Below are 13,189 nucleotides of genomic sequence, written 5' to 3' on the forward strand. Positions count from 1 at the left end.
TGTGAACCCTCCCCAAGGGAGGGCTGAGGGGAGATCTAGTGGCTGTTTACAAACTAGTCAGGGGGGACCAGTAGACAGTGGGGGAGTCCCTGTTCCCCCGAGTGCTACCAGGAGTGACTAGAAATAATGGTCACAAGCTGGCAGAGGGTAGATTCAGGCTAGACATCAGGAGGCGTTACTTTACTGTCAGGACGGCTAGGATCTGGAACCAACTTCCAAGAGAAGTGGTGCTGGTTCCTACCCTGGGGGTCTTTAAGAGGAGACTGGATGAACACCTTGCCGGGGTCGTTTGACCCCAGTACTCTTTCCTGCCACGGCAGGGGGTCGGACTTGATGATCTACTCAGGTCCTTTCCGACCCTACAATTATGAAACTAAGATAGATTTTTCTCTGGCTGTAGGGGACAGGACAAAAAGAAATGGTCTTAAACTGCAGCATGGGAAATTTAGGTTGAATATTAAGAAGAACTTGCTTGTGGAACCTCCATCCTTAAACATTTTTAAGAACCTGTTGGCTTGGCTTTAGGATGGTTTAGTCAGGGGTGATCCTGCAGGCAGCTGGACTATATCACTCCTGAGGTCCCTTCCATTTCTACTGTTCTGTGATTACCTGATAGTGGAAGGGACTGGATGGACAGCAGAGAACAGAAGCATCCCTCTGCTTCTTAATTTTGTGTGTGTGATGTGTGAAGGAGGAGGAGATCATTGAGTGGGTTTTATAGCAGGGAGAGGGTTAGGAAGGATATTTTGAGACGGGTAATGTTCAGTAAACTGACTTGGCATTGAGGGCTCAACTATGTAATGAAAGCTGAACATAAAAACAAACTTTACACAATTGTACTACCACAATTTGTGACAAGATTAAAGTGAGATCAGGAATAACCTTACAACATCCTGATATGTAAGACTAAGAACCAATTTAACATTGATTGACTAAAATATACATTTTCTAAAACCCTGGAAAAGTTTGCACTTGTAGCAGGAATCATGTTTAGTTTCCTAATTTGCTAAAATAAAACACTAGGTATCTCTAAATAGCCTGACATTCTTTTTACTTAATGGGTATCCTTGATGTGGGGAGGTCACTTACCTTGAGTTGGACTGTTAGGAGATACTTCTACTCACTGAAACCATCCTTACTTTTCGACTCCTGCCATTTCACCTGTGTGAGGGGTGCAGATATTAAAGAAAGATAAACCAAGTTAGTAATATGATCTTAATGTTTTGGCAGAACTGAGTAGTGTCATAAGAAAATGAATTGGACTTCAGGTTAGTCCTCTTGCAACACTGCAGTAGTCTTGCATGGAACTAAAAGCTCCTGAGGAGTATGGATGTCAGTGTTGCCATTCAAGTGGTAAAGGCTTGAGGCTGTATGTATTAAGTACCTTTGGTGGCAGACTCTTTTTGCATATAGTCATGAAGGGTTGGATGCTCAACATCAGGAGGTGTGGGATCCCATGCTCGATTTATGAGACAGTTGTAGTCCTAAAGTAAGTGAAATTATTAGTGGGTCTGAGTCCCTTGCCCACCCCACCCCCCTTCCTGCCTCTTAATCTGGAATAAACTTTTTATCTTTCTATTTTGAATTTTTTTTTTTACCTCGCATGTAGCCTGTTGGAGAAATCAATACTCTGGTCTGGACAAACAAACTTCATTTTAAAACCTAATTCCTCTCTTTAAAATCCATTAGGCATTGCCAAATGGACATGTCTAGGAGGCACAAAGCTTCCCTTGTGTCTCCTGAATTATCCTCCAGATAATTTTTCCAATTTACCTCTTCCTGTGCTGCTTTACTGTCCCCATGCGTGCTCTTTTGTACTCTAAACTCACATTTAAAGAATATTAGGTCTGCAAAGTTAAATACTAGGAAGTTAGGAAATTCCAGAACTAGGTTACTTTTGAAACTTAAATTGGTTCCTTTATGTATAGGTGTGCTCTTTGACAGCTGCCTTGCTCAGTGCATGGGATGGAAGTATTTGAACAGTTGGTTCAATTCCATGGTGCTTTTTAGTGTATGCTATTCAAACCCAAAATGAATAGTTTCCTCCTTGTTATATGATGCCCACTACTATATTATTGGTTTACTTCACAAGTGTAAATGTTCTGAAAATAAGTTCAGCGAATGGTAAATTCATGAGGACTTTGAGGCCCAGGTCAAAGAGCCCTTCCTTCTGGCTCTGCCACTGTCCCTTCACCCAGCTGATTCCAGTTTCATTATGCTGCCAAAAACAGTTGTTTTCTCTCAACCCCTGTCTGCAGTCCTGGTCATGGAGTCTAACACTGGGATTGGAGGAAGATGCGAGAAACCTACTGGTTTGGCTGGACAAGCAGACTGGGACCAGATCTGGGGAGAAGCCGGGGGGCAAGGGGAAGGAGAGAAAAGAGTTGGTGAAAGCAGCAACTTATATTTTTAACTGCTAAAATCAGAGGCTTAACATGTATAAATTGCACTTTGCTTCAGAGGCACGTAGTTGGGCCAAACTTGAGAGAGTTTTTATGGGACAACCAAAAGCACATCCACAACACAGAGGCTCCCCACTCATGTCAAATTTCAGGTCTCTGCAACACATCCCACACTTCTAGAAAGGACAAAAGTATTTCAGACAAAAGATGTTCTCAGAAATGACTGACTAGTTTTGACTGCAGTTTTGCAAAATAACTTGGTTTAAGGCAGACACCTGGCATCATCCTTAATGGTGCAAGTTTGCTGAAATTTTATAACTAATAGAATAGTCTTAAAATTGGAAGTGTTGGGCAAACTTAGTAATAAGTGATAGTTCCAGCTCTGTTGGTGTTTTTATGATGAGGGTACAATTAATATCATGGGTTCAGAAATTCAGTTGTGCTTCCTTTGTAGACCACCAAATCTGGAAAAATACAGATTATCCCAAGACAAACCACTTTTTTTTCCTGCTTTTAGCCCTGTACATGTTGTACCTCCTGTATAGCAGAAAATGGCTCTAAACCAATCATTTTATGGCTTAGAAATGATGAGGTTTGTGCTTATGGTGTGTTTCACCCTGATTATTGTAATATTTGGCTGCAGTACTGCTAAGGCTATACAGTCGTATAGTTGTAACGATTATTCCCTTGTATTGCTTGCCTCCGTTCTGTTTGTCTATTATTTTGTGGCGTTTCCTTTTAATTGAATACTGCTTGAAGCAAGGCAGTCTCCTGTTATTTGTACAACTTTTGGGCCTATTACTGCTGCTTAGGCACCAATAATATTTCATAAGAGATCTGCCTTTCTCATGGGATATCTCTGTAATATGTATGACATGAAGAAATGGGTGCATTGAAAGGACACCTGCCTATAACATTCCTTTATCTGGATCCTGTAAGAATTGTAAATGGAATGTTAGTTTTGGCATCACTTTTGACAGTGGACTGCTGGGATACAATTGTACAGGGGCAGGAACATCAAAGCTTACAACTCATGAATATAGTTCAGTCCCAGGAGCACCACTACCTAGCCTTACACCCAGCCAGGCTTGTCACCTCAAACACTATAGATGACGAGCCTTGTGACAACCAATTATGGCAGCATTTCATACCTTATGAGAGTTACAGTTCTCATTATTGGAATGTGCTCCCAAGGAGACATGACTACAGATGTGGAATGAGAGGCTGAAGAAAATACCTGACAGTGGAAAAATGGCCATCCTGTAGCCACGTCCTTACCACCAGGGGCTGATGGACCATGGCAAAGGTGGCAAAGTCTCAGCTGCCTACATATCGGAATTGGATGCTCCAAGGAACTAATGAAGAAGTGGGGCTATACCATTGGTTCAACCATCTGTGCCTTGGGCATGCCTACTGCTTGAAGGCACATGTACAATGAAATATCTTGCAAAGGACAATAAACGAGCACAAGTGTGTGTAACAAAATGGTTTAATTTTGTGTAGAGACACAAGAGGAAAAAAGATTTTACAACCATGTATACATTAAGTCCTACATAAAATGTTATAAGTGGATGCTTGGGATTATATTTCAGTATAGAAGAAACATAGGAGCCAGGAGGAGGAAGAGTATTGTTGCTCAAAAATGATGTCCTTCTGAAACTGCACAGTAATTATAAAATGAATTGTTCAAAACTATGCAATTTCTTCCTCTCCCTCTCTTCTTTTACTTTCCTGTTTCACTTTTAGAACAGAGTAGGTCATCAGTGTACCACTGCAGATGGTTCTTGATAGCAGAGAAAATTAGTCTTTAAGGCTATGTGCTGGAAAAGCAATATGGCTCAAATTGTGGTTTTCCTGAAGACTTACTGATTTACACATCTAATCAGGGAAATTCATTGCTAGTTGTACTTTCTGTAGGTAAAGCATGAGTTTCCCAAGTTTTAAATAAAGACTTATACTCTATGACAAATCCTCTCGCAATCAGTTATTAGAAAACCCACTGCTGAACTAAAAATACGTTCATGATGGAAGTTGATTATGTTCGGTATTTTACAAAATCCAGCTGAAAAAATCTGGCCCTTTTTTATTATTCTAAAAAAACATTTAATATTATTTTGGTAGGCTTTTGTGTTAACAGACTCACTTACAAAAGTAGCCTCTAACTATCATAAAATAATGCCTGAATGAATGAAATATTGCCTCTGTCAGTTATGGCAACAGTTATTTTCTATTCTTGCATGCCACAGATGGCTTGACCTATGGTGAACCATGTAAGCTGTTTGTGAGACACCCACCTCCTTTTTTCCATACTATTGTAGATGACCAGTCATAAAGACAGACTCTGAATATTTAATTTAAACTTTTTTTTAAGCGAGTCCTGAATTAGGGTAATATATGTAGTATTGGAATTAACATCATGTGGAGACAGATCTAGTTATGTTTCTTGAGGTAATAAAATATTAGAATTGGTGCTTTACTGTTACACAGCAATAGAATAAGAAATAACATGGTCCTAAAACCACTTCTCAGAGATCTGGTTTGAAACAGATGTGGGAAAGGTTTCAAATTGTGGTACGTAGCAGTTGGTCACCAGTAGAAGTTGGCAGAGGGAAAAGAAGGAGCAGCATATGCTGTCTAACTGCTGTTGTTGATGACCCTCGTACCCTGATCTCAATACTCTTCTCTTGTTGAGTGTCAAGTGAGAGTAAGCAGGGAAAATCAGTGCCTCTGCAACTTCAAATCTGTTCTCCACAGCCTTGCTTGTCAGAATACCCATTGCCCCATACCTTTGAACTATTTCTACTCAGAGTTGGTTTGACAACGAAGAGTGATGTTTTTACTGTCATTTTTCCACATTTCCTGAAATAATATACATATAGCACTAAGGCATACTGCAAAGATGCTTATTAAAGTGCATCTGAAAATACAGAACAATCTCTATAACAAATGCCCATGGTTAACAATCCCAGCAGCAGACATTTTTTTTCATTATGACGACACAACTAAACCTATTATAGTGAACATCTTCTTTTAATTATCTTTTCTCCTGAGCCCACAGGTGTTCATTAAAATGGAATTGTACTGTAGATACATCCAGAATGGATCATCTTGATATAGAAAACATGTTTCTTTTCATTTCATTTCAGGGCAGAGGACCAAAAAAAGATACTAAACTAACCTACCCCTGACTAATGTTTCCCCTAAGGAGTAGCAGTCGATGAGTGCACCGCCTCGGTCAATGAGCACGCCACCTCGGTCTGGCATAGGATGTTTATTGAAGGGGGCTGGGGACCGGGGGCTGGGGCCAGAGGCTGGAGCTGGAGGCTAGATCCAAGAGGCCGGGGGCTGGGGCGGAAGCCTGGCACAGGCTCCACCGGCTCTGGGGAAGTGCTCCCACTCTCCTGCATCAGGGCCGGGGAGTGGAGCACTTCCACGGAGCCCACACCAGCCCCCGACCCCAGCCTCCATCCCTGCCTTGTCTCACCTCAGGGAGGAGCCACTGCCTGCCCTGAGTGAGGCTCTGCCGGTGGACGGCTGGCACGGGGAGCGGAGCACTTCTCCGGAGCCGGCGCAGCCCGTGCCAGGCTCCCGCCCCAGCCTGTCCTGGTGCGCAGCCTTGAAAAGGCTGTGTGCAGTCCCACTTTTAGTTGTGCGTGGCCACGCACGTGCGCACCTTAGAGGGAACCTTGCCTCTGACTGGCACGATATATTGCAGAAAAATAAAATAGATTTATCATCACTGAACACAGTAAAACTGCAGAATGGTGTCCTTATCTGAATTAGGTTTACAATTAGATTATAGTTATTATTTCTTTTGCTCACTCATTGTTAAGGAAAAACAGCATCCTATAGAAATATAAAAGTCTGTCATCCATATTTCTGTGGGTCATAAATTCTGAAATGAGTCGTGGATCTTTAATTCTCAGTTTAGTTGGTCATTCTGGAAAACAGTGGGTGCATCTACATGTGCTGTTAAGGCAAAGAAATAAACTCCAGCTCAGTTTGCACCAGAGTCATCTGCTCTTGGGAGCTGCATCTGCACATGTACTAAGGACAGCAGTTTTGGGGGCAGCAGATTTGGGGGAGGGGGGGGGGACAGGGTGAGCCCTGGGCTCCAGGTGGCAGCATCGGGCAGTGGAGGGGCTAGATGGACCATGAGGGTACTAAAGTGCAAGGCTAGACAGCAGGCAGCCACCGCGCTTTAGCACCCTTTTGCCCCAGCCAGTCCCTGTCACTGTTTACACTTGTATTTCAGCAGAGTAAATAACTGCACTGTAAGATAATACTGTCCAGGGCAGTACAATCTTACAACAGAGTTAATTTATTTAACCCAGGGACCTGGCCTGGTGCTCCAGCCAAGTCCCTGAGGACTGGAGAAGGGCCAATGTGGTGCCCATATTCAAGAAAGGGAGAAGGGATGAGCTGGGTAACTTTAGACCAGTCAGTCTTGCCTCTATTCCTGGGAAAATGCTAGAGAAAATAATCAAAGAACACACATTTGTGCAGGCCCAGCAGGGGAAACGATGCTGAGGGGAAACCAGCACGAGTTTGTCAGAGGTAGATCCTGCCTGACAAACCTTGCAGCCTTCTATGACCAGGTCACGCACTGCCTGGATGTGGGAGCCGAGGCTGATGTCGTCTTCCTGGACTTTAGGAAGGCCTTCAACACAGTTTCGCACCCTACCCTCATTGGGAAGCTAGCAGACTGTGGAGTGGACACCTACATGATCAGGTGGGTGGCCAACTGGCTTAGGGACCGCACCCAGAGAGTGGTGGTGGATGGTTCCTTCTCGACCTGGAGGGAGGTGGGTAGTGGGGTCCCGCAGGGTTCGGTCCTCGGACCGATATTCAGTATCTTCATCAGCAATTTGGACGAGGGCGTGGAGAGCACCCTCTCCAAGTTTGCTGATGATACCAAGTTATGGGGCAAAGTTAGTACACCGGAGGGCAGGGAGCAGATTCAGGCTGACCTAGACAGGTTGGATCAATGGGCAGAGAGAAATAGGATGCAATTTAATAAAGATAAATGTAAGATACTCCACCTGGGAAGGAGGAACCCCCAGCACACCTATAGGTTAGGGAGTGTCCTCAGCAGCTCGGAGGCAGAGAGGGATCTTGGAGTCATAATTGACTCCAAGATGAACATGAGGCAGCAGTGTAACGAGGCCATCAACAAGGCCAATCGCACCTTGTCGTGCATTAGCAGGTGCATGACTAATAGAACAAAGGTGATGCTCCCCCTCTATGCAGCATTAGTCAGGCTGCAATTGGAGTACTGTGTCCAGTTTTGGGCACCGCACTTCAAGAGGGACGCGGGGAATCTGGAGAGGGTCCAGAGGAGGGCCACTCGATTAGTGGTCTTCATGATAAACCCTACAGTGGGGAGGTTGAGAGAGCTGAATCTCTTCATCCTTCACAAGAGACGGCTGAGGGTAGATCTTGTGGCCGCCTATAAATTTATTAGGGGAGGTCAACAGGGAATAGGGGAAGCGCTGTTTACTAGGACACCCCAGGGAGTGACTAGGAATAACGGGTGTAAACTAGTTGAGAGTGGATTTAGGTTAGATATTAGGAAGACATTTTTTACAGTAAGGGTGGGCAGGATCTGGACTGGGCTTCCAAGAGGTGGTGCTATCACGTAGCTTGGAGGTCTTCAAGAGGAGGCTAGACAGTCACCTGGCTGGGGTCATCTGACCTCGGTCCTCTTTCCTGCCAGGGGCAGGGGGTCAGACACGATGATCCGTTGTGGTCCCTTCCAACTCTACAGTCTATGAATCCATGAATTTACTGTGCCCTAATACCAGTGCATGTGTAGCTGGTGATGCTTTACTGTAAAGTTAATTAGTCTACTCCACAGTAAAGTGTACATATAGATGTACGCAGTGGGAGTCATCCTTTTGAAAGGTGCGTTCCAAATTAAATGTTTGCCTTCCCAGAGTGTCTGAATTGATTCTCCTGCCTCATCTGCTGCTTTGTTTTCTGCTTCCTACCCTATCTGCTGCTGTGCTGTCTGTCCCTTCACTGATCTGCCCTATACCATGTACAGAGGCCACCTGTGCCACTTGTGCATATTTTTAACATCTGCCTTGGTCACTTGATGGAGATATTCCTTGTCCATACTTAACACTGAATAATTCCTGTCATCAAAGAAGAACTGTCACACTATGGCATGGCCAAGGGTCTGCATCATCTGAAGAGGGGAGCTGCCGACCCCCACCCTCTACCATGTGGGCTGTATCAGTGATGTGTGGCTCTTCCGCTCTGTAGGCAGTTCATGAACCCCTTGAATCTCTCCCGTGGACAGCCCTGAATTAGATGAATGATCACTGCAGCTTTCTGGTATTTACACACTAAAATGGAATTAGAAAGAGTTATAATTCTGTTCCAGTGATTCTCAACCAGGGTGCCATGGCGTCCTAGGGTGCCTTGAGACTCTTGTAAGACTCTTGTAAAGGTGCAGCAAAATGTTACCTCTGGTACATGTGCAAACACAAACCACAAGATAAACCCAGAGATTTCCAGTAAGAATTCACAGTGTTAAAAACAGTCTGACCTGTTGTGCTCTTTCTGAGTTCTCTGCACCAGAAAAAATGTTTAATTGTTTTTCTGTAGTCAAAAAATGAATGAAAACTAAGAGTTGGCAGCTTCCAAGGAGTGCCTTGAGTCTAAAAAGGGTCTGTTCCTTTAATGTTGTTATCCTCTGTTACATAACAGGAGTAGCTGTTTTGAGCCTCCTGAAGAATTCCTGAATGATTCCAAATTAAAATGTCTAGTTATAACTGTGGAAATCTTGATCTATAGTATACCCAATGATGACTATTACCTGGTTATTTAATTCTGAAATTAGAGTCCTTCCATGAGAAGAAGAGAATATTTTGTCAGAATTTTTCCCGGACAAAAGCAGTTTTAGCCTGTTTGTGGGATAGTCATTGCAAAAAAAAAAAGGGGCCTTCCTTAAATTGCTTGTGCCTGGATGGGAGTATAACTGGGATGTATTACATTTCCTCTGAAGTGTCCACTTCCTGCTTAAAACAGGTTGCAAAACTACTTAAGTTTTTGGTTGTAGCCATGTTGCTCTAAGGACATAGGAAGGCAAGGTTCTTTAGGTAGATGTGATATCTTTTATTAGACCAGCTGAGTAGTTGGAAAAAAATTCTTAGCAGGCTTTTGGGTACAGTCACCCTGACTCCATAGACTCAGACCAGCAAAGACTCCCTGTGCCTGACAAAGGGTGACTGCGCCCGAAAGCTTGCCAAGAACTTTTTTCCAACTACTCAGTTGGTTTAATAAAAGATATTACATCTACCCAAAGAACCTTGCCAAACTACTTAAGCCATTTTCTACTTTAGAATAGGAGTTCTTGTGCTTAAAAGTTCCTAACTCCATGACTCATAGCCTAGCTAAAGGTTCAGAAGCTGCATATTGAGTCCAGAGAGTGGCGAGGTTCTTTGGAAGCAGTTTCATAGGTTTATAGTTGGTAGGGTCAGAAGGGACCTGAGCAGATCATCAAGTCCGACCCCCTGCCATGACCCCCTGTAATGAGACTGCAGCTTTAGCCATGACTGGCCATGAAACTGAAGACAAGTAGCCTATATTGGATGCAGGAGGGCCAGTAGAGGAAATCTAAAAAGAGGGTCATGTGACAAAGCAGTGAGCTAGGGAAGTTATCTTTGCACTTCATTCTGGGTGAATTTTTCTTTTCAGTTAAAACTGAAGTTTTTGCTCAAGATTTAGTGCACAGCTTTTTGAATTCGCAAATGTCTAATTTAAGGAGCCAAGCGTGAAGCTCTTACTTGCAAGAGTAACTCTGATTAGAATTACTTGCTCCTCAACAGGACTTAGTTCACATGCAAGCTGCTGATCTTAAGTGCAGTTGGAATAGAACTGTGTTCAGGTGTAGAAGCATGAATGTTTTGCATCTACAGAGTCTCCAAGGAGTTACATCTTTTCAACAGCGCTGGGTCTTGCTTATTGCCAGGAGTTAGTTTCTTCCCTACCTTGATCCCATGCAATAATAACATTGTATATTGCACTTGCTCCTTTCCTTTTAGTAGTATGTATCTCTGTATTAAATAATAAAGCATGCAGTTCTTGTTGTCATTTGTGAATTAAAGCATTGTGGGAAAAAGCTAGTTCCTCGCACTGGGCCCAAGGCTAGTTAACAGCACAAGTCCCTGAGTCCTGCCCCTCCCCCACTCTTCCTTCAGATATGTTAAAATGACATCCTGGCTTCCTTGATCTGCTTGTCCTTGTTCTTCACAGAAGCAGAGTACTTTGGTATTCTTTAATTCATCTTCCTGTATTCTAAGTGCCCTCTCCTTAGAAGAGAAGGGGGAGTTAGTACAATAGCACTCATCACTGAGAGTGTATTAGGTTAATCATTGGGTTCTGTTTGTTCTCTGGGATGATTTATTCTGTATGCTATCAGAGCAGCAGCTCCACTTATTAACCCTGACCTTCAGTTGTAAAGTAAAGAAAGGCAATGAAAAAAAGAGATCTCAAGCATAGAAAACAAACTCTACTTTTATTGCTAAACATTAAACATTTAAAAATGTTTTCGGGGAAGAAAACAGGTTGGATGCACTTAATATCTATTACTAGTGAACAAGATCCTTCTTAGAAATAACAGTGAAAAGGCTGATGTGGCTGTTAGACCAGATTTCAGCAAATTTAGGCAAGGCAAGGCAGTGCAGCTAGGATTGGTTCCAGGCTCTATAGTCATATTGTAAGCTTAGAAGGAAACTTTACTTTTGCTGTTAGGAATTTTTGAAGACACAGGATTTTTCATTCTAGGATCAAAAAGTGCCAATTGGCCAAATTTAATGATTTATAAAATAAATGGACAGAATAGACTTTACTAGGTTATAGATAAGTGACATAGTTACTCAGATTAACTATGAATTTAAAAAGATTTTAGAAGTGAGTGATTTTTCTTAAAAGACCTATATATGTGTATTTTATGAACAAGATTTGATTGAATGTGTTCTTTAACATTGATATACACCATGCTAAATGTTCTCTAATAATTTTATCTTCTGGTTGATTATGTTTTTTAGTTAACTACAACATTATTAATTGATATTATTGTTTTCATGAGCACTGTCTACTTTTAAAGCAGAAGCTGAGGCGAAATGTGAATTTACTTGAGAAGCTGGTTATGCAGGAGACATTGTCATGTCTAGTTGTGAACCTCTATCCAGGAAATGAGGGATATTCACTTATGCTCAGGGGAAAAAATGGCTCAGGTAATATTATTGCTACTTAACTCTTTTAATCTTTGAAGTGTTTTTGCAAACATTAATCAATCAACATGAGACATATTAGCTGCTTGCATTTCATGACTTTGTATTTGCTTCTACTATAACGTAATCTCTTTTGTAATTCTACTCTGAAACTAGAAATAGAAATGTAAAAGAGTGTGATTCTGGGTGTCCCCTCATAGGAATAGTTTTAAGGAATTAGCATTCATAGAACATGTAGGCTTTATTCCTTCAAACATTTATACACATACTTATCCTTATGCATCTGAGTATTCGCATTAAAGTCAATAGGATTACTTTACTTCTGTGCTGATTAAGCAGCATACTTTACACCTGCTGACAGTAGCATATTTTTTAATTATTTCCATCATTTACTGCCAGTTGATTTTTTCTTTTTAACGTTGAAAAAGCCTCCCTGTGCCACTGTAAATTAAATTTATTGAAAAGCCTTTTGGCGTCTGTGTATGTTCCGAATGAGATGGATAGGAGCTTGGTCATTTCTACAGTAAAACAGCATCCATGTTTAAATGGCTTGGAAATTCAATCAAAAGCATGAAAAAGGTCACTGCGCAAACAAAATTGGGACTCTGGTCCGTTTTTACTAGTCCAGCTTAATTTTTTTTTAGTTTTTAGTTTCACTTGTTAATTTAGTTTTCACTTGGTTTTAGTGATTTTGATGATTTATTTTTAAATATGTTTTTAAAGTGGTAGTGGAAAAGGAAAAATAAAGTATTACATTCTTTGTTTAAATTCAGATTCTGAGACCATTCGACTGCCTTATGAAGAAGGAGAATTGCTTGAATATTTGGATGCAGAGGAGCTACCACCTATTTTGGTTGACCTTTTGGAAAAATCTCAGGTTTGCAAATCTTCACAGAAGGTTTATCATTTCTGATCTGATAAACACTGATAAGTGGGTGGTTTAGAGCAGTGCTTCTCAGAGTGGCGGGGGGTGGGGACCAGTGCCAGTTCGCGAGCCACTGGTCGCCGGTCCGCAGCAAGTTGCCAGGAAAGAAAGAAATATATTCGCCAGTCCACAGCAAGTTGCCAGGAAAGAAAGAAATATATTTTCAGAAGCATAACGTTGATATGTCATAGCACCACAGTTTGCACATTCCAACACTCCAGGTGACATCACATCGTGCGAGGTGAGGAAAGAGAAAGAAACAGCCAGTCGCACGTTTGTGTAGTGCTGTTACGCGCAGTTGCTGCCACCGGTTGAACCAGGCACCAGTCCCTAGCCCACTGGAAAAAAAATTGTCGGTCCGCCACACCAGATAGTTTGAGAAGCACTGGTTTAGAGCACCTTCAGTAAACAGTTTGCAGCATCAGGCACATAATATTTAGTGTCTAAAAAAACTATCTTCCTGGCATCCATAATAATTCATGTATGTTTAGGGTGTTTTGTGGTTTAGTCTGACAAAGAACATCTCAATGAAATGTTTGAGCTAAAACTTGATGAATTTAGTAAGTCAGAGCTTTTTCTTTCTTATCCTTTAGGTTTGGTTGTGCTTTTTGCGCATGAAA

General features: G+C 42.1%; 1 protein-coding gene across 17 annotated transcripts in view; it reads left to right on the plus strand.

Moving 5' to 3' along the window:
• The window catches only part of SUPT20H (SPT20 homolog, SAGA complex component), a 65,289-nt gene that overhangs the window by 16,394 nt on the left and 35,706 nt on the right, over positions 1–13,189 (plus strand). For 10 of the 17 annotated variants that reach the window (XM_025209805.1, XM_025209801.1, XM_025209804.1 and 7 more), the window contains exons 6-7: positions 11,518–11,647; positions 12,418–12,521. In XM_025209805.1, the coding sequence (XP_025065590.1) occupies positions 11,518–11,647; positions 12,418–12,521 (234 nt within the window). Of the gene's footprint in view, positions 1–8,490; positions 8,742–11,517; positions 11,648–12,417; positions 12,522–13,189 lie in introns of those variants that run through there. The other 7 variants (XM_025209809.1, XM_025209803.1, XM_014522150.2 and 4 more) reach the window with 2 other exon arrangements.

Source organism: Alligator sinensis, unplaced genomic scaffold (assembly GCF_000455745.1).
Source record: "Alligator sinensis unplaced genomic scaffold, ASM45574v1 scaffold413_1, whole genome shotgun sequence".
NCBI classification, from domain to species: Eukaryota; Metazoa; Chordata; order Crocodylia; family Alligatoridae; genus Alligator; species Alligator sinensis.